This window comes from Callorhinchus milii, unplaced genomic scaffold (assembly GCF_018977255.1).
Source record: "Callorhinchus milii isolate IMCB2004 unplaced genomic scaffold, IMCB_Cmil_1.0 Scaffold12, whole genome shotgun sequence".
Classification (NCBI taxonomy): Eukaryota; Metazoa; Chordata; class Chondrichthyes; order Chimaeriformes; family Callorhinchidae; genus Callorhinchus; species Callorhinchus milii.
Window position 1 is genome coordinate 11895595 of NW_024704753.1, and position 25908 is coordinate 11921502.

General features: G+C 44.9%; 1 protein-coding gene across 1 annotated transcript in view; it reads left to right on the plus strand.

Annotated features, from left to right (window-relative positions):
• Window positions 1–22293, plus strand: part of LOC103176615 (guanine nucleotide-binding protein G(i) subunit alpha-2) — a 108617-nt gene extending 86324 nt beyond the window's left edge. Inside the window, exons 5-9 of the mRNA XM_007890265.2 lie at window positions 93–221; window positions 5600–5729; window positions 6595–6748; window positions 10100–10307; window positions 19165–22293. Of these exons, the coding sequence (XP_007888456.1) occupies window positions 93–221; window positions 5600–5729; window positions 6595–6748; window positions 10100–10290 (604 nt within the window). The 3' untranslated portion in view covers window positions 10291–10307; window positions 19165–22293. The remainder of the gene's footprint in view (window positions 1–92; window positions 222–5599; window positions 5730–6594; window positions 6749–10099; window positions 10308–19164) is intronic.
• Window positions 22294–25908: the final 3615 nt, after the last annotated feature.

Below are 25908 nucleotides of genomic sequence, written 5' to 3' on the forward strand. Positions count from 1 at the left end.
GTTGCAGTTAAAATGGGATGCTGGGATAGTGATGTGGTTTGCTTTGGGATTCAGAGAACTGGCTAATTACTAAGCTGTTGCCTCCTTTGCAGTTACCTGAATGATCTGGAGAGGATATCGCAATCCGATTACATCCCGACAGACCAAGACCTGCTACGAACCAGAGTCAAGACAACTGGCATTGTAGAGACCCACTTCACCTTTAAGGACCTGCATTTCAAGTAAGCTTGCCTTAATTGTGGAGGTATTTGGTGGGTAAAAGCAAATCTTGTTTATAGGATGGTTATTCCCTGAAAGTTAATGCAACATCTCCAGCATCTCGACTTCAACATCCTTGTTCTGAGTTTTCCATGTCCACCTATCCTGGCCTGTACTCTACTACCTTAGCAATAGAATTTTTGGAAAAGAGAAAGGAGTTTCTCTCTCTCAAGCTTTCTCGTTGTCCTTCCAATAATCTCCAGATATGGCAAGCTATGTGGTTTTTGGTGGTTAGACTCCAGCAGTACCCCAACGCTTACTTTGGGGTCCCCAAGCCTTGGTTCTTACCAACCTGTGCCTAATAATTGGGTACTAAGGTGAGCAGGATGCGACCCTCCAGGGAGAGAGAGCGCATTCCATACCAACAATCTTTCTCTAGGATTTCCATGTGTAGGTGGGATGCATGGAATTTTCAGTTTGGTTACTCTTAAGCACGATGGTGGGTTTCCGCATGTGTCGGGCTGACCAAACAAAAATGAAATACATCATTCACTTCAGGGACGTTTGTGGTACATTGCAGTGTGCAATTTGGCTGCAAAATACTCAGTCACTACACTTTACAGTGAATCCTGCACAGCGCTTTGAGATGTCCTCCTGACGTGAAAGAACGACGTTAACTTATTCTGTAAATTCTGTCCTTTTTCCGCCCCCCCAATTTGCTGCTGAAGCATCAAAGACCCCACAGTCTGGAATTCTCTCCTTAAATCTCTCTGTGTGCTTACACTTCACCTCTCTGCTTTCAAAATAGTGTGTCAGCCTGGCGCTGTGGTAACACTCTTGTCTCTGAGTCAGAAGGTTGTGGGTTCAATCTAAGCTGACACTCAGACAATGCAACACATCCCCAGCACTGCATTGGAAGTACAGTCCTTCGGGTGAGATGTTAAACCAAGGCCCCATCTGCCTGTTCAGATGGATGTTAAAGATCCCACGGCATTCGAAAAGAGACGGAAGTTTCACCTGGTGTCCTAGATAACAATCCCCCAAAATAAAATTGGTCGTTCACTCTGTGGCTGTTTGTGGGGCATTGCTGTGTGCAATTGACTGCTGGGTTTCACCCACAAAATATACAGTCAATCTACTTTACAATATATTCTGGGAAGGACTTTGAGGCGTCTCAATGCCACGATAAGGCGATTTATCAAATGCAAGGATTATTATTGTTATGAAAACATAACCTCCGTTTCAACCAGGCTTCACCAGCTCTCGTCTATGCTTCTACTTCCAACCATGCTCAGGATTGCACTATTGTAGAGCTTTGCCTGAAAGGCAAAAGTTGCTTTGCCTGAAAGGCAAAAGTTGTTTCACTGTAATTTTCCTGAATAAACGTTGGTTGAAGGCAAACCTGCAGCGAGGACCTGTGGTTTCCAGGGAAGATGCTATGGTCCTGCCCTTCCAAGCGTGCACCTGTACATGTAAAATCCAGAAATATTTGTTGGAATGGAATGCTTTCCCTGAAGGAAGCATCCTGTTTACCCAATTCCATAAAGTATTAGGCACAGGTTATCCAGAACCAAGGCTTGGGGACCCCATAAGGTGTTGGACTATTCTAACCAGCTAAAACCGCATAGCTTGCCATTGAGAGCACTGTTTGACAAGCTTTCCCGCTAGGACCTACCTACTCGTTAGAGTTTGACTTGCTTTGGCTTTGGAAGCTGAATGGGAAGAATCCATGCTGAGCTATGTTGCCCGCTAGGAAGCTCGCAGGGAGTTCCTGGTACCTACCATCCACTTAGTGAGGGCTCAAAAACAATGACAGAACGGAGCCGTGTCTTACCGTGCTGTGCCCCTAATGTTAAGACTAAGGCTGAGCAGGGCACTCGCCCATCAATTCGTGGTGAGTTGTCACTACCCCTGGGGAACAAGCCTGAGTCATGTAGCCACACATCTTCCAGAGACAATCCTTTCATTTACATGCCCGGTCTTAAGGGAGATGGAAGATACAATTCTGGACAAGCATTTTATTTACATTGTAGTTGGAGCATTGGGACTCCAGAACAAAGGTCTGCACATGTTGCAGGCAGATCTCAGTCTTGAGGATTAAGTCATCAAAGAGTTGAGTGTCCAGCAATTCAGATTTGGCAATCTGAGGGATTTCAATGCCACTGACAGTGACATTCCAAGCAGATATTCCCAGTTTATGCGGTCAAACGTCTTGCACGGTGGTAATCAAATGGCTAAGGGCACAAGTCACAGTCAGTCTGGAAAATTCTGGCACCTCATCAGCCAGCCTAATCGTGAAGGATGTGATCTTCACAACCTTGTGTGAGCGTGTGTGTGTGTGTGTGTCTGTGTGTGTATACACCGCTGTGTGTGAGTGTTTGCGTGTGCCTAAGTGCAAGTGTGCGGGTGCATGAGTCTGTGTGCCGGGGGGGAGGGAGGAGATTTGAGGGAGGCACGTTTTCCAATTATGGAATACCAGTGCTCCATTGGGAGATTGGATACATTAACATGGGCCTCGCTCACAATCATCAGCTATCTTAAGAGGGACATTGACCGCACCTATGGAGCTAGATAGCTACCCTACTGAGGGGGTCGGCAAAATTTTTAAGAAACTCCATAGCTCCGAACTTGTTTCAGCTTCTCCTGGTCTCCTGGCCCCAGAAGAAATGAGTCATTCACTTCATGGCTGTTTGTGAGGCGTCGCTGTGCACAAATTGACTGCCGCATTCACCTACAAAAACAGTCACTACACTTCACATTAAATCCTGTGAAGCAATTTGAGACGACTTCCCGAAGTGAAAGGCATTAAAACCAAATGCAATGATTAATATTATTGATTATTAAATGAAGATTAAACCCAGTATTCAAACGGTCTCCAGTGAGCACTGAGAGCAATTGTGATAAACTCTGGAGAAGCAAAAGAGAAAATTTGGGCAGGACTAAATCTGGGATGAAGCAAGGCCAATCCCTCAAATGGTTTGTAATCAGAGTCTCCACCCTTGGAAGATTTTTGGCAATTTAATCACCTTGAGAAGTTTGATAAAACTACAGACGAAGCAGAATGATTTGTGCTGAACTGTGTCTTGAGCTGCTCAGATTGTCTTTGGCCTGTGTCCAAGCCAGCCTCAGTGTCAAAAGTCTCCTGCAGGGTTGCACATATGGCTGAAACAGGCCGTCGGTATTAGATGACACACAACATCAGCAGCAGAGTCAGTGGATTATCTGACGAACACCAAAGGAAGAAGGGGGAGGTTAAAATAAATATTTTTACATAGAGAGTTGAAAGAAATTGAAATGCCTTTCAATAATATAATAATCCTTGCATCATTCCCCAGGACATTCACATTACAGGTGCTGTATCAAATGCAAGTGTGGCGACTGTTTATTTGTAGGTGGACGTTGCAGCCAATTTACACCCAGCAACGCCCCACAAACAGCCGGGAAGTGAATGACCAATTTCTTTAGAGAATTGGTTGGTCACACACCAGGGAGAAGCTCCCTTCTCTTGATAAATAGCACCGCGGTTTATTTTAACATTCACCTGAGAAGTTGGCTGGTGATTTGGTTTAACAGCGCATCGAAAGGACAGCACCATCCATATGAGATCTGTAATCTGAGCTTCTGTCAACCTGGAGCCTTTTGCACCAAAACTCAGTTGCGTGATGCGGATTGCTTTACTCCACCCATCAGCATCAGTGCTCACTGGCAATTTCCCCACTCTCACTCTGCAAATCCAAAACAAAATCATTGTGGTGGCATGGTGCTGGATTTAGATTGACAGAGGAGAGATGGAAAGTGTGGTTCAACGCGCTTCTGAAGCACTTTGTTTTGAGAATCGTCAATTAGGGTTAGGGAATATTTGGGAATGTTGTCAGTTCACGTCAAACGGAATTTGTTGACGTGAACTCATCAACGTTCCCACCAAACCGGCTAGCGAGATTCCATGTTGTTCTGGGCTTGGTAATTGTTTGCTAGTGGGAAAATAATAATACTTACATTTGATTCAGTGCCTTATCACATCATTAAGATGTCTCAAAGCGTTTTGAGAAAAGAACATTGCCTGTGAATCTGACAGTCCAAAATGAAATGCGGAGGGAGGAGACGTGGTTCTGAAAGCTTAAGTCATACTAGCTACAAATACTTTGTGTAACTGATGCCAAATAAGGATTCTTTATTGTCAACATTTCTGTCAACTCAGCTGTGCTTGGTATGTGATTCCTTTGAGAAATGGTGCTGCGATAGAATCTCACTCACTGACAGCGTTTGCCCTCACATCTGCTGGCTTCTCACTTCATATCACATAGTCATTGCTTCTTTCTTTAGTGAAGCCCCTGATTTCTCTGTAACCCCTCAAAGCCCCCCACACCCCCAGAAGCCCCCTGACCCCTCGATTCTGCCTTGCAGTGCACACAGTGGCTGAATTCAGGAGTTCTCTGTGTAGCAATATTAAACCTGTCAGCAGCCGCCATACTTACATAGCACCTTCCATGTCTCAAAGATCTTTGACAAAGACTGAGTGGGAGCTGGGGGTGGGAGAAACATGATTAAAGGCAAGGTCAATGAGTTAGGTTTCGATGTGTATTTTGAAAACTGAATTTGTGTTTACAGAGAGAGTTCCAGAGAAAGGGGAGAAGGCTCAGCGAACGATTTGGGGGGGGACGCAGCTCTGGGGATATGTGACAAACTCAGATTTTCAGAGCAGAGAGAGAGAGCCGTAGAGATAGGGTGAGGCAAGGGTGTGGGGGTATCCTGGCTCATTTAATAGCACTCTCATTTCTGAGCCAACAGGTTGTGGGTGCAAACTCCATGTTGGGAATTGGAACTCGTGTAGTCTGACACCCCAGTACAGTCCTGGTGGTGTGTTGCAATGTTGGAGGTGCTGTCCATAATAATAATAATCCTTGATATAGCGCCTTATCACATCTTAGAGATGTCTCAAAGACGTCCTTTGGTTGATACTAAACCGAGGCCATCTCTGCCTGTCCAGGTGGATATTAAGGATCCCATGGCTATTCATAATGTGAAGGGAGTTTCTTCTGGTTAACAATTTAACAATAGGCCTGGTTGTGATGCCCGGCTGCCCTGTATATCTGGGCTCTCTCTCTCTCTCACACACACACACACAATGGGGGAGGAGCTGGGGTATCAGTGGCTGCAGAGTCCTCCCGTTGTGGTGTGAGGCATGATCAGTCTGACCATTAGTGAGGCTGGACTTGATCCAGCAGTTGCTTAGTCACTCACTTGGGTATTTTCTGGTTAGTCTCAGTTACAGGAACATTTATTAGGGTAACAGCAGTCTAGAGTCAGAGTTCCAATTGCATTTTATGATCAGAATCTTCTGCAAGCTGAGGAATTTGTCAAAGGCATTGGTCACACTAATCTGCCTTTTAATTCTTTTCAGAATGTTTGATGTTGGTGGCCAGAGATCGGAGAGAAAGAAGTGGATCCATTGCTTTGAAGGAGTTACTGCTATCATCTTCTGTGTTGCGCTCAGTGCCTATGACCTGGTTCTGGCGGAGGATGAGGAAATGGTGAGTGAAAGAGGGAAGGAAGGGAAAGGTGCTGAAATCATTACAGGGCACACTAATATTTACATTAAAACATTACTGGTGCTTCTGACTTCAGGGTTGCAGAATCTTTCAGATTGCGAATTTACAGAGTCATTTATCTTAATGTCAATGGCAAGCCAAAGCTCTAATGGATAGGGTGGTCCTAGCTGGACAAACAGTGGGAAAGCTTGCTAGTGATATCAATGGCAAGCCATGCGGTTTTAGCAAGTTAGACTCCAGCATTATCCCAATGCATACTGTGGGGTCCCCAAGCCTTGGCTTTTGCCAACCTGCCCCTAATACTTTCTGGAATTAGGTAAGTAGGAGATGTCCCTCCAGGGAGAGATGCATCCCATTCCAACAATGTGTCTCTGGAATTTCCATGCATAGATGGGAAGCCTGAAATTCTCAGGTTGGTTTCTTAAGCATGGTGATGGGTTTCTGGATGTGTTCTGACCCCCAAAAAATTAATGACAACATTTTAATCCACAACAATAGCAGTTTTCACTCTTACATCCCAACATCTGGAAGTTTTCACTCTTATAGTACCTTCCTGTTGGGAGAATGCCTCAAATTGTTTTGTGAAGAGAGGGAAGGATACAAGGATATCCAGAGAGAGTTCCAGGGAGAGACAAATATCCGACTATTCACAGGCCAGTGATGGAGAGTGGAGAGGGGGACTCTGGGTCCAGGGTTGCAGGAAGTGATGATGATGATAGGGTCATGAACGGGAATTGAGGACCTGAAAGTTGATCAGCTGGAGGATAAGGAACTGAGCAAAAATGGGGTTGGGTGGTTGGGCCTCAGGCCGGGCGGAGGGGAATAACTGGGCTTCTCTCTGTTCCAGAATCGCATGCACGAGAGCATGAAGCTGTTTGACAGCATCTGTAACAACAAGTGGTTCACTGACACCTCCATCATTCTCTTCCTCAACAAGAAAGATCTCTTTGAAGAGAAGATCACCAAAAGCCCGCTGGCCATCTGCTTCCCCGAATACTCCGGTGCGTACTATAGAGAGCATGAACATGTCCAAATGATCTCTTCACCCATTGCATGAACCAGTGGGAAAAATCACAGGCATTCTTGGAAAGTGGGGGGTGGAGGGGAAGCAGAGACAGAAGTGAGTAAACAATGAATTTGTCCATTTGGTGGTAGACGTGAGCACTGAATCTTCCTATATTTTCAAACACTTTCTATGTTAACTGTTACACACAAGGTGGACATGCTGAAACTGACGACTTCTGGCTTCCTCCCGTTCAGTGGTGGATTCAGCGCTCAAGTCTCACTCTTAATTGGCTCATTCTCTTACGTTTGAAATAAAAAGAATAATTCTCCCATTAGAAAAAGGCAAAACTGCTGTACAGCAGATTACATTAAAAACAACTTAAAGCATTTCACAATGCATCAGATGTCAGCGATTGGTAGCACTCTCACCTCTGAGTTGGTTGTGGTTTCAAGCCCTACATCAAAACTTTGAAATCACAGTCTAGGCTGACACTCCACTGCAGTGCTGCATTGTCAAAGATGCGGTCCTTCAAATGAGATGTAAAATCGAGATCCTCAATCACTGTTCAGGCAGGTGTTAAAGATTCCATGTCACTATCTGAAAAGAGAAGGAAGTTTTCTCCCAGTGTCCTGGCCAACAATCTCCCAGATAAAAATGATCACTCACTCCATGGCTGTTTATGGGACATTGCTGTGTTCACCTACAAAACACAGTACTGCACTTAACAGTGAACTCCGAAACACCCTTCATAAGGGACTTTTATTTGAACGGAACGAAAATAATATGTGTTGAAAATGACCTCGGGGTCCTAATTGACAATAAATTGAAGCTCTCCCAACAATGCTCTGTGTCAGTGAGTAAAGCAAACCAGATGTTGGGATGTATCAAAAGATCAATAGAAAGCCAAAATAGTGGGGTAATCCTGCCACTGTATACATCATTGGTGAGACTATACTTAAGAGTACTATGTACAGCTCTGGTTGCCACAGTACAAAAAGGATATTGGAGAAATTGAGAAGATACAGAGGGGCAACCAAATGGTTGAGGGAATGGAAGGATTGGACTATGAGGAGCGACTAAGTAAATTGGGCATGTTCACACTGAAAAGAGTAGATTGAGAGGAGACATGATTGCTATCTTTAAGATTGTAAAGGGGCAATCCAATGTAGATCATGACAGGCTGTTTCAACTTGTCCAGAATAGTAAAACCAGAGGACATGGCCTGCGATTGAAGGGGGGAAAATTCAGAACAAATCTAAGCAAACACTATTTCAGTGAGCATATAGTGAACCTGTGGAACAGGCAGCCTAGGGAGATGGTTGAAGCAGAAGAAATAGTTTTCTTTTAGGAAATAACATCATGGGATATAGTACATAGGTAGGTCGGAACATATGTGCATGCGACTGCCGGGAAGGTAGAAGGCAAACTTTAGATGCACCTTCCGTCTTTTTTTGTCTAGCATTTCTTATGTTCTTATAAGGAGGATACAAATCAGTGTAAAATACACAGCATTAAATTTTAGGATTATTATTAATTTCTCTTTAATGTAGTGACTTTTTCCCTAGGGAAAAACAGCAATTTGTACCAGCAAGGTCCTGCAAATAGTAATGAGGTGAATGTCTGACTATTCTAAAGGTTTGTGGCCAGGACACTGGGAGAAATTCTTTTCTTTTCATATACTTTTGTGGGACCTTTAACGTCCATCTGAACAGGAGGGCAGCAGCTCTTTCACTGCAAGGCCAGCTTGTGCTATCAGCTCGAGTCCCTGATGGGGGATTTGAATCCACCACTTTCTGATCCCGAAGTCATAATGTTTTTAACAGCCGAGCCAACGCTGCTCTCAGGCTTGCTTTACTGTCATCAGCAGTGCCCTGGGCTATCGCTGACTTGGGGGGGGGGATAAGCCGGGTCTCCTTGGAGCTGAACTGGCTCCCAAGATGACATGCTTGGCAACTGAATGTCGGAATTGAGCCAGCCATCTGAACCAGGCTGGTCCACAGTATTCCAGGGCACTGCTGATGACAACGCAGCCCCGCCTGGCTCATCGGTGACAGAGATGCTCTTGAAATAAACGAGGAATTAATCCTCATCATCAGTGTCATTTTTTTTCAAAAAAAATCCATTGGAACAAAAAAGCAAAACCTGTTCTTTGATCACTGAGCAACGCAGTTTGCAACTTGCTGATGTGGCCTTTCCAGATCTGGGCAGTTACACTGAGCAGCCACTTACCTCCTGGATCCTGGCTGATATAAAATTTCAGTCTGATTAATCCCATGTGTACTGTCTACCAGAGGCAAACCAAAATTGCCTCACTTTTCACAAAAATAGAAAAGGAACAATCAACTCCGTAGTGACTGCATACCTTTGCATGAGCTCTGTGGAATATTGTGTCCCATACTTGAGTGAGATGTGAGGTAACGAGCAGGCATAATCTTATATGATTCAATGTTGGGCTACAACTTCCTCAGGGATCACTGGGCCAATTCACTGCCTGCACTTTATCTTCTCCTGGTTTCTCATTAAATTTCAAAGCTTCCAACTAAGAGTGATGAAGAAAATTCAGAGCCAAAGATCACAAGACCGGTTTGGATATAGAATGCCCTAGTCCGTCATTTGATCTCATCCTTCCAAAACACCCGCCCTAACTTTTTCCCATCACAGCATCAAGCTATTTTTTAAAATGAGTTCAATGTCCTGGCCTCAACCACCCTTCCTGGCAACCCGTGCCAGTTGTTAATCCCCCTCTGGGTAAAGAAAAACTTTCTGGTGTCTCCTGAAGTTGCCCTTTACAATTCTAAACCTATATGCACTCTTGTTCTATTGTCTTAGTGCATCGTAATGTATTGTTCTGGGTTTATTTTTTCAATCCCTTTTAAAGTTTGACTTCTTGATACCTAGCTCACTCCTCTACCACTGGGAATCGTATCAGTTGCTCTCTGCACTGCCTCAGAGTTACATATTTAAAGATATGACAAATAAATAGATTTATAGTGAAATATTGAATCTACTAATCTCTCAAGCCAGCATTTGCTACTCCAGAGTCAATAAAAAAATAATTTCCCAATCCTCTGTGTGTGCGGAGGATGTTCAGGGGATGAACAATGGGCACTGGCTGCTGGGCTGTGGTCTGCAGTTAGAACAAAATACATAGTCAATCCACTTAAATAAATCCTGTGGAGGGCTTTGAGACATCTCAACGACATAATAAAACACTATATCAAATGCAAGGGTTATAAGCGATCTGGGACACTACCCTGCAGGATGGGCACTACATAAATGCAAGTTGTTATTTGAAGTTACTCCGGTGTTTAACATCACTCACGATGTGATGTGTTTCTAAACGCAGGAGCAAACAAGTATGACGAGGCTGCAGCCTACATTCAAACCAAATTTGAGGACCTGAACAAAAGGAAGGACACCAAAGAGATCTACACACACTTCACCTGTGCCACAGACACCAAGCACGTGCAATTTGTCTTCGATGCCGTCACTGATGTCATTATCAAGAATAACCTGAAGGATTGCGGTCTCTTCTAATGAACGGAAGAGTGAAGGTAAACATCCTGTGTAAAATGGCTATGTCACCAGCAGTACTTTGGATGAGATATTAAACTGAGATTCCGTCTACCTGTCCAGCTGGATGTTAAAGATCCCATGGCACTATTTGAAAAGAAATGGGAATTTCTCTCTCCTGAAACCCTGGCTAACAAACGCCCCAAATAAAATTGGTCGCTGGTTGTTTGTGGGACAATGCTGTACGTAACTGGCTGTGGAACATCACCCACAAAATGCACAGTCAAAAATCCACTATACAGTATATCCTATGAAGCACTTTGAGACGTTTCAACGATATGATAAGGCGCTATATGAAATGCAAGGATTATTATGAGGGCAGGTTGGGTGTACCCAGCTTTCCTTCTCTTCCTATCTCAAGACCTTTCTCTTTGACTGCTCTTTCTGTCATTTTCCTACCCCACCGGCCCCACTCCTCCTGATTCCAACCCCGGGCTCAGGTTCAAACGCTCGACTATCCTGCTCCTTGGGATGTCCTCCTGATGTGAAAGGCACTATATAAATGCAATTTAAAAGAAGGGTCTTATAGAGAAATTATAGAGAGTAATTTCTTTATCCAGAGGGTAATTTGAGACTGGGACAGGTTGCCAAGAATTGTGGTTAAGGGGAGGACACTGGGACTCATTTAAAAAGTGGCTCAATGCTGTGATGGGGTGTTCTGGAGAAATGAGATCAGATGGGCCGAAGGGTCTTTTTCATCTACACCAATCTGTAGTAAATTGTTGGACATGGGAGGGGGAGTGAAAATAGATTTGGTTGTTAGTTAGATTGATGGTCCAACTGCAGAAATGTGGTTTGGTTACGGGTCTGAGGAGGAAGATTGGTGATTTACACATAAGGGAGACTTTCTTTGTAGTTCCTTATTACAGGAAGTAACTGAGTGAAGAGTTAGAGCTCTTTATGGACTATGATCACAGGAGACTGGTGACCAGCCAGCCAGTGCCCCAATGTTAGAAGCAGAGAATTGGTAAATAGGGTCAAAGGCGTAGGGCAAATTACTGCTCATCTGACAGGGGGAGTGGAAAGAGGGGGAATGGCTGAATCAAGTGCCATGAGTAAGGGGTGGTGGTGGGAGAGGAAATGGGCCTTCTTAAACTTCAAACTCATGCCAAGGGCTCTTTATTATAGATACACAAGGACACAAACATCTGATTACAAAGGGATCTTGGATAAACATAACAGACCTTGTTGCCAAGCAACTGACCTGTGGTTGCTGAGGGAAATTAATAATTGTCTTTGTGATCTTTCTCAGCTCCTTTCCACACTCGGGGTTGTTCACAACAGCCAGCTAAGAGAGCAGGCACCGAGCACAGTGTTAGACACTGGGATGTTAGGGAGAAAGGCTCTTAAATCATTAGGCTAATGGGATTTGAAGGTGGAAGATTTGAGTTTCTTGTCGGAAGATCACAGAAGCTTTAGCCTGAATATTAATCAGTATTGGTTACTTGCTTCATTGGCTGTTTGCCGGATGTTGCTGTGTGCATATTGGCTGCCATGTTCACCTACAATATATACAGTCACGCACTTCACAGTAAAACTCTGTGAAGAGGCATCTCGACGATGTGAATAGGCGCTGTATTAAATGCAAGGATTAATGTTGTATACTAAGCCCTGACCCAAACCCACTGCAACTGAGTTTGTGTTATCGCTGAGGGGAAGCGAACAAGATATTTTTAAAACAAATCAACTGAGACCGAGGGGAAGAATTCTAGCAATGTTGCAGTCAATGGGGAATTCTTTCTCATGCCATGTCTTGAGGGAAGGAGAGAGTGGGATGGGGGGTCCCTTGCTGGAATGATGTGGGGAAGGGTACTCTTGGGCATTGATATTACAGATAGCTGCATGTTACAAATGAAGAAGTGGGGAGACTTTAATTAGTCTATAAAATCTTTGGTTCTTGGAAAAGAGGAATTATAACATTCCTCGTATTCAATACACTTTTCACATTAGAGGGACATCTCAAAGCACTTCATAGGATTTACGGTAAAATAGTATTATACTACAACAACAGCTTGCATTTATACAATGCCGTTAACAATGGTGAATTTTGAATGGGAGAGAAAGGAGGTCGACAGGATCATTAGGATAATGGGATTTGCCTAATTGCCATTGCCATTTACATTGCCATTAGCCTAATGTAAATGTCGACAAGACCAAAGCTATACTCCTTGGCTCCCTTCAACGTCTTCTGTCCTGTGGTTCTGATCTCAACTTCCCCAGCCTATCCCTCAGACTCAGTGAACCGGTGCGCATCCTAAGTGTCAGGTTCGACCCGCAGCTGTCCTTCCAGTTCAGTCCCTGACCAGGATCGCCTTCCTCCATCTCCGGCACATTGCCACCTCCAACCGTACCTTCCCACAGGTGCAAAACACTTGTCCACGCATTTCTTACCTCCCGCCTCGACTATTTAAATAATGTTTTCCTTGCGGGTCTCCCCAGCTCCACTATCCACAAAATCCAGCTGATCCAAAACTCTGCCGCCTGCATACTTGCCCATCGTAAACTCTGTACCCCCGTCACACCAGTTCTAGTCGGGCTCCACTGGTCCCCAATCGATTTCAAGATCCACCTTCAAATCCCTTCATGTCTTGGCACCTCCCTACCTCTCCAACCTGCTTACTCCCCAACCCAGTATCCGTTAACTCGCTCGACTGGCTCTGGTCTCCTGTATGTTGCTCGTGCGATCCGTTTCACCATCGGTGGCTGTGCTTTCAGCTACTATGCCCTGAAACTCTGGAACACTTTCCCCATATCCCACCGCGTTGCCCCTTCCTCCCACCTCTCTCTGCCTCTGCGCCACTGTCGAGCGCTCTGGAATGCTGCCCTGAATGAGGGCGCTATAATCAATGCAAGTTGTTATCAAATAGGAAAGTCTTCAGGTAAATTTTGAAGGTGAATATTAAAGGTGTGTCTGGGGACAGTAACAGAGAGTGCGCTAGATGAAATGGCTACAAGTGCAGAAAATCAGCAGGTGAATGTTCCATTTCCTAACATTCTTAGATGGAGGGGGAAGTGGCAGTGGAAGAATTAGTGAAAATAGCTGTAAAACACAGTATAATGGAGGTTCGTGGAGGCTGCAAACTCAAATACAGTTGGCTTACCTCTTAATTCTGACCGCAGGCCGTAATATTCCTTGTTTGATGTGTGTTGACTAGCAGTGCAAATGAGCTGCCTTTGGCTCTCACACTAATAATAATCCTTGCATTTGATATAGCTCCTTATCACATCGTTGAGACATATTAAAGTGTTTCACAGAATATATTGTGAAGTGGATTGACTGTATTTTGTGGGCAAAACCATGCAGTCAATTGCGCACAGCAGTGTCCCACAAACGGAGTGATCATTTTTTTTTGCGAGCGCGCATGTGACTACAGCTGAGTGAGGAGGTACCAGACTGCAGTTTGTGCTGGATTTCTTTAGGTCGTGTCCAAGGTAGCAGTGCAGAGACCCCCTACCCCGATACATCATAATATCTTTGGATTTCGTATCATGCCTTATCAAGCGTAATTAAGATGTCTCAAAGCGCTTCACAGAATATACTGTGACTGTGTACTTTGTGGGCAAATGTGGCTGCCAATTTGCACTCAACATCTCGCAAACAGCTGTGCAATGATGGCCAGTTTCATTTGGGGGATTGTTGGCCAGGACACTGGGAGAAACTCCTCTTTTCGAATCGTGCCATGGGATCTTTAACTTCCCCCTTGGTTAAACGTCTTATCAAAAAGCCAAGACATGACTGCACTCTTTAATCCCTGGGAATATCTGTCCTGTGTATATATTACCATGAGTTGTAATATATACCCTCTCCCCACCAACTTACTGGTCACCCAGCTCCCCCTCCTCTGCCCACTACTGGCTGATCATCAACCAGTCCCTTTTCTCCGGATCAGTCCCTGCCTCCCTCAAAACTGCTGCCATCACCCTCTCCCGAAAAAACCCTCCCTAGATCCCTCAAACCCCAGCCATTACCGCCCTATTTCTAACCTGCCCTTCCTCTCAAAAGTTCTAGAACGCGTTGTTGCCAATCAACTTCACGCACACCTCTCCTCCCACTCCCTCTTCGAACCCCTCCAGTCCGGTTTCCGCCCACAGTACAGAGACTGCGCTTGTGAAAGTCACAAACGACATCTCTATCTGTGACCAGGGCTCCATCTGCCTCCTTGTCCTCCTGGACCTCTCCGCCGCATTCGACACAGTTGATCACGCCATCCTCCTCCACCGCCTTTCCTCCGTCATCCACCTCAGTGGGACCGCACTCGCCTGATTCGAGTCCTACCTCACAAACCGCCAGCAGTAAATCTGCACAAATGGTTTCTCCTCCCGCTCTCACCCGGATACCTGTGGGGTACCCCAAGGAACCATCCTTGGCCCCCTCCTCTTGGGGATGTCATCCGCAGACATGGGGTACATTTCCACATGTATGCAGATGACACCCAACTCGTATTTTTCCACTTCTCTTTGTGACTCCCAGTCCCCTGATGTTCTGTCAGCTGCCTGTCAGATCTCAGGGGCTGGATGAGCACAAACTTCCTTCAGCTGAACGTTGACAAGACGGAAGCCATACTCTTTGGCTCTCGTCAACTTCTAAAATCTCACGGATCTCACCTCCTCCACCTACCCAACTTCCCCCTAAAACTCTCCGTACCCGTATGCAACCTAGGCGTCAGGTTCGACCCCCAATTATCCTTCCTCCCCCATATCCGGTCCCTCACCAGCACCGCTTTCTTCCACTTCCGACGCATTGCCCGTCTCCGCCAATACCTCTCTCTGAAAGCCGCTGAAACTCTGGTCCATGCCTTTGTCACCTCTTGGCTGGACTATTCTAGTGCCCTCCTCGCCGGTCTCCCATCCATAAAATCTGAATCATTCAAAACTCTGCCACCCGCACCAAACTCCGCTCCCCAATCACCCCAGTCCTGGCCAGACTGCACTGGCTGCCTATCCCAGAGAGGATCGATTTCAAGATCCCCACCCTTGTATTCAAGTCCCTGCACTCCTCTGCACCCCCCGACCTCTCTGACCTCCTCTCTCCTCAACACAGTACCCGTTGCCTTCGTTCCAACCGGTCTGGCCTCCTCCTTGTCCCCCGAGTCCTCCGCTCCACCCTCGGCGGCCGTGCCTTCAGCCACTATGCCCTGAGGCTCTGGAACTCCCTTCCTCACTCCCTTTGTCTCGCTCCCTCCCTTCCCATTTTCAGGTCTCTGCTGAAGACCTTTCTTTTCAACCGCGCCTTTGGTCACCTTCCTCCCCCTCCCCCTGGCTCAGTCCCAGGATCCATTACTGTAAAGCGCTCTGAGATGCCATCGGGGGTGGAAGGCGCTATATAAATCCAAGTTGTTGTTGTACTGCTAATTGGGTAATGCACTGTCTGGCATATAATACTGGTTGTAATTTTTAACATGTATCATATTGTACATGAATCACATGATAATGATTCCAGTGTTAAATGAGTGCACATTCCATTCCAGACACAGGGAAATTTCTATGTGTAGTGGCATGCTTGAAACTCTGTCTGGTTTGGAGTCTCTTAAGCATGGTGGAGGGTTTCCAACCGTGCCAGACATCCGGCTGAGTATATTGAAATCAAGCAATAAATAAATAACAACAACAACAAGATTCCATTTACAGAGCGCCTTTCACGTCGGGGAGAAGTCCCAAGGCTCTGGACAATTGGATCAGGACCCGAGCCTTGGGGGGAAAATGGTCAGGGTGAGGGAAGAGAAGGGAGGGAGCGAGGAGGGGGTAGAGAGTCGAGAGGGGAGCTGAAGGCTCGGTCAAAGAGAAAGGTCTTGAGACCGGCCTTGAAGGAGGAAAGGGAGGAGGCGGCGAAGGTACTGGAGGATGGAGTTCCAGAGCCTCGGGGCTGAGAGGCTGAAGGCCCGGCCACCGATGGTAGGGCGGTTGGGGCGGGGGATGTGGAGCAGACCGGAGCCAGAGGAACGGAGGGTACGGGCAGGTAAGCAGGGGGATAGTAGGTCGGAGAGGTAGGATGGAGCAAGCCCGTGAATGGCCTTGTAGGTGAGGATGAGGATCTTGAACTCGATCCTCTGGGGGATGGGGAGCCAGTGGAGGCGAGCGAGGGTGGGAGTCCTGTAGTTCAGTGGTTAGAGCACTCGCTTTGCAAGTGAGAGACCTGAGTTCAATTCCAGGCAGAGGGGGAAACCTTGGGCAAGTTTCCTTACTCCACACAGAGCCTAATAATAATCCCTCCAAAAACCAAAAACAATAATAAATTGGTCATTTTCAATCTACGACTGTTTGTGGGACATTGCTGTGCGCAATTGGCTGCCACGTTTGCCCACAAATATACAGTCAATTCACTTTACAGTGTGTTCTGTGAAGCGCTTTGGGACGTCCTCCCGACGTGAAAAGCGCTATATCAAATGCAAGGATTATTATTATTATAGGATTATTATTATTATTATTATTATTATGTGGTCGCGAAGCCTGGTGCGGGACAGTACACGAGCTGCAGAGTTCTGAATGACCTGCAGCTTGTGGAGGGAGGTGCCAGGAAGGCCGACGAGGAGAGAGTTCCCATAGTCCAGCCTTGAGGTGATAAAGGCGCGGACCAGAGTTTCAGCAGCGTGAGGGGTGAGGTAGTGCCGTAGTCTGGCAAATAAAGATCTTAACCATGACCTTCATAGGCATCATCGTAAAAAAAAAAAAAAAAATTTGGACACTCAATCCAGGACTGTTTATGGGACCCTGCTGCGCACAATTCGCTGCCGCTGTTCGCCCACAAAATACACAGTCCATTCCACTTTATACTATATCTTGTCAAGTGCTTTAAGACATTTCAATAATGTGATACAGCGTTATTGAAGCGCTTTGAGACGTCTAGAAGACGTGAAAAGTGCTATATCAAATGCAAGGATTATTATTATATCAAATGTAAGGACTATTATTATAGCAATATAACAAGAAATGTTTAGCGCAGAGAACTCCGCTCTTTGGCTAACTAATTCCTGACACAATTCTTGCCCGGCATTATCCAGCAGCACTCTCCCTGTGCTTCCCAATCTTAAGCCTTGTGTTTCTGATCGCTGTGTAAGAAGCACAAGGCTCCTGTGTACATATAAATAGAGGCAGTAAACCTAACCTGACGTGAAATGCTATGAGTAAGGGCTTGCTACGTGATAAAGCTGCGAGTTTCATCCCCAGGGGATCTTGCTTGGCTGCTTCACACAGGAACTGCAGTTTCAGCTCCATTGTTACAGATGCTTCCAGGGAAAGGATCAGTCCAGCCAGCAAGGACTGGCTGGAAACCTTTCAACACTAATTGCAGAATTGGCTTTGGCGTGTTCTGGCTGGTTTCACAGCAACAAGGTTAGGATCTAGTGTACTGTTGCAGGAGGTAATGATAACTTTCATGTATTTTATAGGGGTGAAAATAGAATTAAATAGCACGCGGTGTAACATTCTGGTCCTGTAGACGAATTAGCTGATAATTGTCAGGGAGGGGAAGGGAGCGAGAGAGTGAGTCCCAAACTTGGTTCAAAACCCTTTGTTCCCAATGACGATCCCAGCATTTCAATGTCTGTTGGAGAATAGCAGCTCAACTCGGCTGTATTTTCACCTCATACCATATGCACTGCACTGCTGTTGTATAATTTGCTACTTCAGCTTTATGGAACAGTGGACAAATCAGTTGAGGATAAATGGCCAACCTTTTAAAAAATAAATAAAAACCATTATCATTTATTATCCTTTTTAAAAACAATTATGCATAATACAAGTACTTACTCAAGTGCAGCGGAGGCAACATAAAACAAACACCTCAAAATAAATCAAAAGGAAAATAAAAAGGGAGATGAAGAAGAAAGGGCAAATGTATAAAGCTTGTAGGGAGAACAAATAGGTCAAGAGGGCCTTCTTCGTCTGAACCAATTAGTGCTATTTCAGTAAAACAACTGCCCCATACAGGGCAACCCCATAGACCCATGGGCATTTATAACACAGAAGAAGCCCATTCGGCCCATTGTGTTTGCTTTTCTTTTTAAGAGCAGTTCTTTTGAGTCCCATTTACCTGCCTTTTCTCCATACTCCTGTAGGTTACTCTGTGTAAGATATTTACCTTGTTATCTAGTAACACGGGCACCAGAGGCCAATATCGTATAGTCTGCATTATAACCAAGAGTGCAAAATGACCAACTTCCGGGTCACTGGTTTGTCTCTTATGTCAGTTCCTTCGCAAAATGATGTCTGTGGTGTTTTCTGTGCAGCCAGTGCCGGAAGCCAGCTGGACAGAGTTTCTGGTGCAGCTCGAGTCCATAGTAGGCGCGTGAGTCAATGGTGAACCCATGGGACGGGTGGCAGTGGGATTCAAACTGGGTAACCCTGTATGTTGCATTTTGGTGTATTTGAAGCCCAGGCAGGTTGAGTGATCCAAGCTCGACAAGGTGTTTGCAATTGCAAGCTGGTTAAATTCTAGGAGTACCCAGCAGAGCACACTCTGGGGTCTCTGTAGCCTCAACTCTTGCCAACCTGCACCCAATACTCTCTGAGATTAGGCCAAAGCAGCCACTTGCCCTCAGGGGGGAGTGGGGGAGTGTGGAGAAGGAAGGGGTGAAGGAGGGAGAGTGCATACTCCATTCCAGAGGCAGGGAAGTTTCCATTTATGTGAATCTCATTAAGAGTTTTCGATTGGAGACTCTAAAGTTGGAGCCGGCTACCTAAACCATAAAGAAATATCATCGATCATATACTTGTATTTATATACGCATTAATCTCTTGTTACTTATTTGTGCATAATACTGTATTTTATCCCAGAAATGTTATAAATTAAAATGGTGAGACATAGTGTTTAATTCTCTCCCTTTTTCTCCCCCTATACAGGATTATACAAACTGCTCAGTGTGAAGGTTACCAGAGGAAGGACTGCACCAATAAACTAGCTTTCTGCTTTTAATTGCTTTTTACAAAAGACTTAAGATTATGAATGCTTTGCAAATTTCTCCAGTCTTTTTATTCTCATCCCCCACCCCTCCCCCCGATAACACTGATTTTTACTATTTAATTAATTATATTTTTTTGCGAGAATTGCCTTTTTTTCCAAAAACACAGATATCCTTGAGTTGAAATAATGAAAGCTGCGTTGGGCGAAACGTGGTCATTTCTTATGTGTCAGGTTTGGGTGTCAGAATGTGTGTTAGATCAAGCATGTATGAAGTTACAAAAATGCTCTGCCTCATTTTGTCAAAGACAACAACTCAGACGAGCAGGGTTTCTGTATCCCTCTAAAAGCTCTATCCCCTTGCAAGAAGCAGTGTGCAAGCCGATTTGCATGTATATCTGAGTCTCCTTACCTTTATATGTTGAGCAGACATTCCTAAAAAGTGGCTTTGTAAAAAAAAAATTAGGCCTTGATAGCTACTAAGCTGGAAATTATCATATTTAAAATTCAAGTAACCTACAAAGTTCTGACATGAAGTTTGCTACAGTGCATTTTGTGCCTTGAATATAGCTTTGTTTACAGCCTGTAACTGAGTTCAACTTTCGTTTTAGTAGTGTTTGCAATTTTATTTCCTGGAACTCCTGACCCAAGTGATTTTTACCTTAATTTACTTTGGCATATCCAGTGATACAGTCTGTGTTCTTCTGATGTGTTCCTCTGTTTCAATGGCCCATCTTGTTATTTGTTGCATTAACTCTTCATGCGCATGGTGAATTTTCCACATGTACAGTAGTTCCATCTGCATTTGTTTTGTTAATTTATTACTCTAAAGCTTCCTTTAGTCCTTTGTAAAGATGTTTCCCCTTTTCTGTAGCTTCACCTCTTCCCTACCAGGCTGACCCAAAGATTTATGGAGACTCAAGTGTTTTCTAAATATAGGTTAGAGGGAGGAAAGCGAGACACATTAAATGTCTTGTTTTTAATACAAAATGCCGGCCTTCCGTCTGATCTCTCTCTTGATCACCCTCCTCTCTGTCTCTCCCACTTGCCCTAGTGCTGAATATCTCTTGTAGTACCTAGCTAGTTTCTGAGAGCTTTTGTGAACACCATTCTCGGTAGATTTGGGTCAGTGATAAACCACAAGAGTTACCGTCTGCTTGGATTACAAAAGCTTGGATTTAATTAATGCCTCCTTCCCTTTCATCCAATTGCACTCAAGCTTGATGGTCGGGGAGAGTGAGGATCACCGATTTCTTAGCTTAGTTTGAGAGACTTTAATGCGTGTGCCATGTAGAAGATCCCATGTTATTTTTTGGTGTAAAATTGACAGTAATGTCCATGCTCCAAGTATTACCAGTGGATTTAATGATGCAATGCTTGGTGCGACATTAGATGGATGGGTTTAAAAAAAAATTACCTAGTAGCTCACTTCCTTTCTAACAATTCAAGTAAAACCCATTTCACCTCCTCTCACTCACTCCTGCCTTCTCACTCTTCCTAGTTGAATCAGAAGTCACTTTGGTGTGTCTGAAATTCTTCAACAAATAGAAATCCTCACTTAGTTTAAGATAATTGTAGAAGTTGAAAGATTCTGTCCTCCCCCTGGACACAGTGGAGTTGTAATGTGGAGGTGACAAGAGCCGGAAGAGTTAAAGCAAAGAATAAGCATTTCATTTCCGTTCACCCTCTCGCGTGTCTTTTCACTTTGAAGCCTGTTGTGTTCTCTTCGCTTAATGATATTGAAAGCACTAAAAAAAACTTTTCTTAATAAATAAAATCTGATGCAACACATTGCTGCTTGGCTCTCACAGCCCTGCATAGACTCCGTTGAAAATCGTATCAGCACAATCTGATTTTATTGAGTTTTTAATAACACCTTTTAAACAAACACTCTAGCAGTTTTTAAGTATTAGTGACATTGGTCTTTTCAAGCTCCAACTTATGTTTCTCAGGCAGTCCTTCATCTATGCGAAGAGCATTGACTATTTATAACTACTGGATCAGTGATTCACAGAAGGCTGTTTAAATATCTGACTTTTGTAAATTTGGAAGAGAGGGTTTTTTCAGTTCCACTTATGTTGCATACCAGATTTATTCCTAGATTTAAAATTATTATTCCATTCCATATCTATGTACAGCAGTCCATTAACTACAAAGTCATTATATTAAAACAAAATCCTAAATTCAATCCCTTAACTGGAAAATGCTTCTAACATTACGAGTCCTGTTTATCCACCCCGACTCCCAATATTACAGTTTGCAAATCTGATTGTTCACCACAATTCCCAATTCATTGTTGTTTTCCAGTTTGAGGCTGATCGTTCAGCTAAGACCACCCTAGCCATTAGGGCTTTGGCTTGCAGGGTTAACAGTAGTTGAGTGGGAAGAGTCCCTGCTTTCAGTCTGCCCCTTCAAGTCCTTCAAGCAGCAATGTGTTGCATGATGGACAAGGGAGGTCAGGTGCAACATGAATTTGACTGAAAATTATGTCGTTGAGATTTTAGTTTGTAAAGGAATTTGTCGATGTTGGACAATTTTTCTTCCAACAGAAAAGTCACTGAGAACCAAGGAACTTATCGATTTACTAAAAACCTGTTAAAACTTTGAAGCAGCCTTTTCTGTATTTAATTTTTGTGTACTTTTTATATATGTATAAAAACAAAACTTAGCTTGCAATATTTAGAGCAAGAGAACCTTGGTAAATAGGAAAGAGCTAATTGTAGATCATGGTTTTATGTGAGTTAAATTTAAAAATAATAGTGAAGGAAAGCTTTGCAACATTAAAATAAATTGTCCATTTCTTCTGTTGAGCTTTTTTTCTGACGGTCAGGTATGTTGGTTCAGTTTATTTGCGACGAGTTTTTCCTAAGAATCAAATTAACAACAACATGCTATCTGAAAATATTTGACCAGCTGTCATTTTTATTGTTATTACTTATAAAATAACTTACATCCACACATGCCCACAACTCTTCAATTTGTACTGAGGCCAACATGCATTGAAACCATGTAAGTTTCTTACAATATATTACCTGGTGTAAAAACGTTGAAAAAATAAAAGACCAAATTAATAAAAAAAATACTTTTTAGTAGGCACTTGAATGACTCATCTTTCATAATCATCCTTGCATTTGATATAGCGCCTTAACAAATTCGAGATGTCTCAAAACGCTTCACAGAATATACTGTAAAGTGAATCGACAGTATATTTTGTGGGCGAAATGTTCCTCTTTCATGTGCTCCAGGTTTAAAGAATGGCTTGAGATTGATGTTAAATAATGGCATTGCACTGCTCGAGAAGAGAAGGAAGTTTCTCCTTGTTGACAGCTGACAAAACCAACAATCCCCCAGATAAAACTAGTCATTCGCTTCATGGCTGTTTGTGTGCATATTGGCTGTGCTGAGTTTGTCCACAAAAACACACAGTCACTTCACTTTACAATATATCCTGTGAGGTGCTTTGGGACAAGAATTATTCTTTCTCTACCATTTGGACTCAGCTCCTATTAAACCTGAAAGCCAAATCCCGAATAAGTTTCCTAAGCAGGAAGCCTAGCAGTCAGTGCCCCTCTCAAAGGGAAGCTATAATAATAATAATAATAATCCTTCCATTTGATATATTGCTTTTCACGTCGGGAGGATGTCCCAAAGCGCTTCACAGAACACACTGTAAAGTGAATTGACTATATATTTGTGGGCGAACGCGGCAGCCAATTGCGCACAGCAATGTCCCACAAACAGTCGTAGATTGAAAATGACCAATTTATTATTGTTTTTGGTTTTTGGAGGGATTATTATTAGGCTCTGTGTGGAGTAAGGAAACTTGCCCAAGGTTTCCCCCTCTGCCTGGAATTGAACTCAGGTCTCTCACTTGCAAAGCGAGTGCTCTAACCACTGAACTACAGGACTCCCACCCTCGCTCGCCTCCACTGGCTCCCCATCCCCCAGAGGATCGAGTTCAAGATCCTCATCCTCACCTACAAGGCCATTCACGGCCTTGCTCCATCCTACCTCTCCGACCTACTATCCCCCTACTTACCTGCCCGTACCCTCCGTTCCTCTGGCTCCGGTCTGCTCCACATCCCCCGCCCCAACCGCCCTACCATCGGTGGCCGGGCCTTCAGCCTCTCAGCCCCGAGGCTCTGGAACTCCATCCTCCAGTACCTTCGCCGCCTCCTCCCTTTCCTCCTTTTGGTTTTTGGAGGTATTATTATTAGGCTCTGTGTGGAGTAAGGAAACTTGCCCAAGGTTTCGCCCTCTGCCTGGAATTGAACTCAGGTCTCTCGCTTGCAAAGCGAGTGCTGTAACCACTGAGCTACAGGACTCCACTATGTGATTTCAATATAATAATGTATTGCGGCTCGTCAGGTGCCTCACCTAGACAGGAGCCGTGGGAGGAATGGAGCAAAGCCAGCGGGGGAGAGGTTAAGACATTGCGCATGTGCAAAGTGTCCATTACTATGGTAATGAGAGCTTGGTGAGGCAAACTCAGATTGCACAAGGTCAAATGGGTCACCAGCCACCACCGATACAGTGCATTTTCCTGTTGAGATGTCTCAAAACATTTCACAAGATTTTACTGTGAAGTATTGTGACTAAGTGTAAGTGTACACAACAATGTCCTACAAACAGCCATTAATGACCATTCGTATTATTTGGGGATGGGGGAAGGAAACTGTTGGCCAGACACCTAGTTAAATCTTCAGCTTCTCTGCCCCCACTCTTTGGAGCTCCATTCCACATCCCTTCATTTTGCTCCCTCCCTTGCCTCCTTCAAAGCACATCTCAAGACAATAACAAATTACATATGTATAGTGCCTTTTCACATCAGGAGGATGTCCCAAGGTGCTGGACAGTCAGGGATCCGCACCCAAGCTGCTGGTGGGATCAGGAGTACGGGTAGGAGGCCTGGTCGAAGAGGAGTGTCTTGAGACAGGTCTTAAAGGGGGCAAGGGAGGGGGTGAGGTGGAGGGACTGGGATGGAGTTCTAAAGAGTTGGAGCAGAGAAGCTGAAGGTCTGGCTGCCAATGGTGGGCGGGCCGGGCCGTGGAGCAGGCTGGAGCCTCCACTGCAGAGGGAATGACACGTTGATAGGGTTAGTAGGTAACAGAGTTACCTAGGCCGTGAAGGGCCTTGAAGGCGAGGATGAAGATTTTGGACTCTATCCTCTGGGGGATGGGAAGCCAGTGGAGCTGGGCGAGGGTGGAGGGGATCACGGATCCTGGTGAGGGAGAGGACACAAGCTGCAGAGTTCTGGATGATCTGCAGCTTGTTGAGGGAAGAATTGGGAAGGCCAACAAGCAGGGTGCTGCCTGACCTGCTGAGTGTTCCCAGTGACTTCTGTTTTCAGATTTCCAGCATCTGCAGTATTTTGTGTTTTGTTGATGTAGTCGAGCTTAGATGAGGGTTTCAGTGGCCTGAGGGAAGAGGCAACGGCAGGGCAGGGTGATGTTGCAGAAGTGGGGTAAGGCTGAACAGGTCATGGCACGGATATGGGGTAGAAAGGATAGTTGAGAGTCGGAACAAGACACAAAAGTTCCGGACTGGCTTAGCAAGGTGGAGTATGCAACCTTGGATGGTGATGCTGTCAGCGCCTGAGGTGTGGGCACGCTGATGGGGGCCAATCAGGAGAGCCTCAGTCTTGTTGATGTTCAAATGTAGAAAGTTAGCTCTCATCCAGGACTTAATGGAGTCCTGTAGCTCAGTGGTTAGAGCACTCGCTTTGCAAGTGAGAGACCTGAATTCAATTCCAGGCAGAGGGCGAAACCTTGGGCAAGTTTCCTTACTCCACACAGAGCCTAATAATAATCCCTCCAAAACCCAAAACAATAATAAATTGGTCATTTTCAATCTATGACTGTTTGTGGGACATTGCTGTGCGCAATTGGCTGCCGCGTTCGCCCACAAATATACAGTCAACTCACTTTACAGTATATTCTGTGAAGCGCTTTGGGACGTCCTCCCGACGTGAAAAGCGCTATATCAAATGCAAGGATTATTATTATTATTAATGTCTGACACATTCTGAGGATAGCAGTGGTCCTGTGGTCAGGGGTGTAGATGTAGAGTTGGGTGTCATCCACATACATGTGGAAGTTGACCCCATATCTGTGGATGATTTCACCAAGAGGGAGCATATAGATATTGATGAGGAGGGGACCAAGGAAGGCCACACGAGATGGTGCAGGGGCTAGAGGAGAAGCCGTGTGTGGTGGCAAAGTGGAGACAGTATGAAAGGTGGGATCTGAACAGGCAAGAATAAAACCATGAAGGTTGATGTGAGAGGCGAGGTGATGGTGGAGGAGTATAGAGTGGTCAATGGTGTCAAACACAGCAGAGAGGACGAGACAGAGGGAGCCCTGGTCATAGATTAACAAAATGTAATTTGTCACTTTGACCAGGGCTGTTGCTGTGCTGTGGGCGGCATGGAAACCCATTTGGAGGGGTTCGTGAAGGGAGTGGCGGGAGAGGGAGGAATGAAGTTGGGAAGCAATGACTCATTCCGGGACCTTGGAAAGGAGAGGGATGTTGGAGATGGGGCAGTAGATTGAGAGCAGGGATGGGTTCAGGAAAGGTTTTTTAAGGATAGGAGTGATGTCGGCTGTTTTTAAGGGGGTGGGAAATCTGCCAGTCAACAGGGAAACAATGATGTCAGTGAGTAGAGGGGCAAGGAAGTGGAGCTGGGA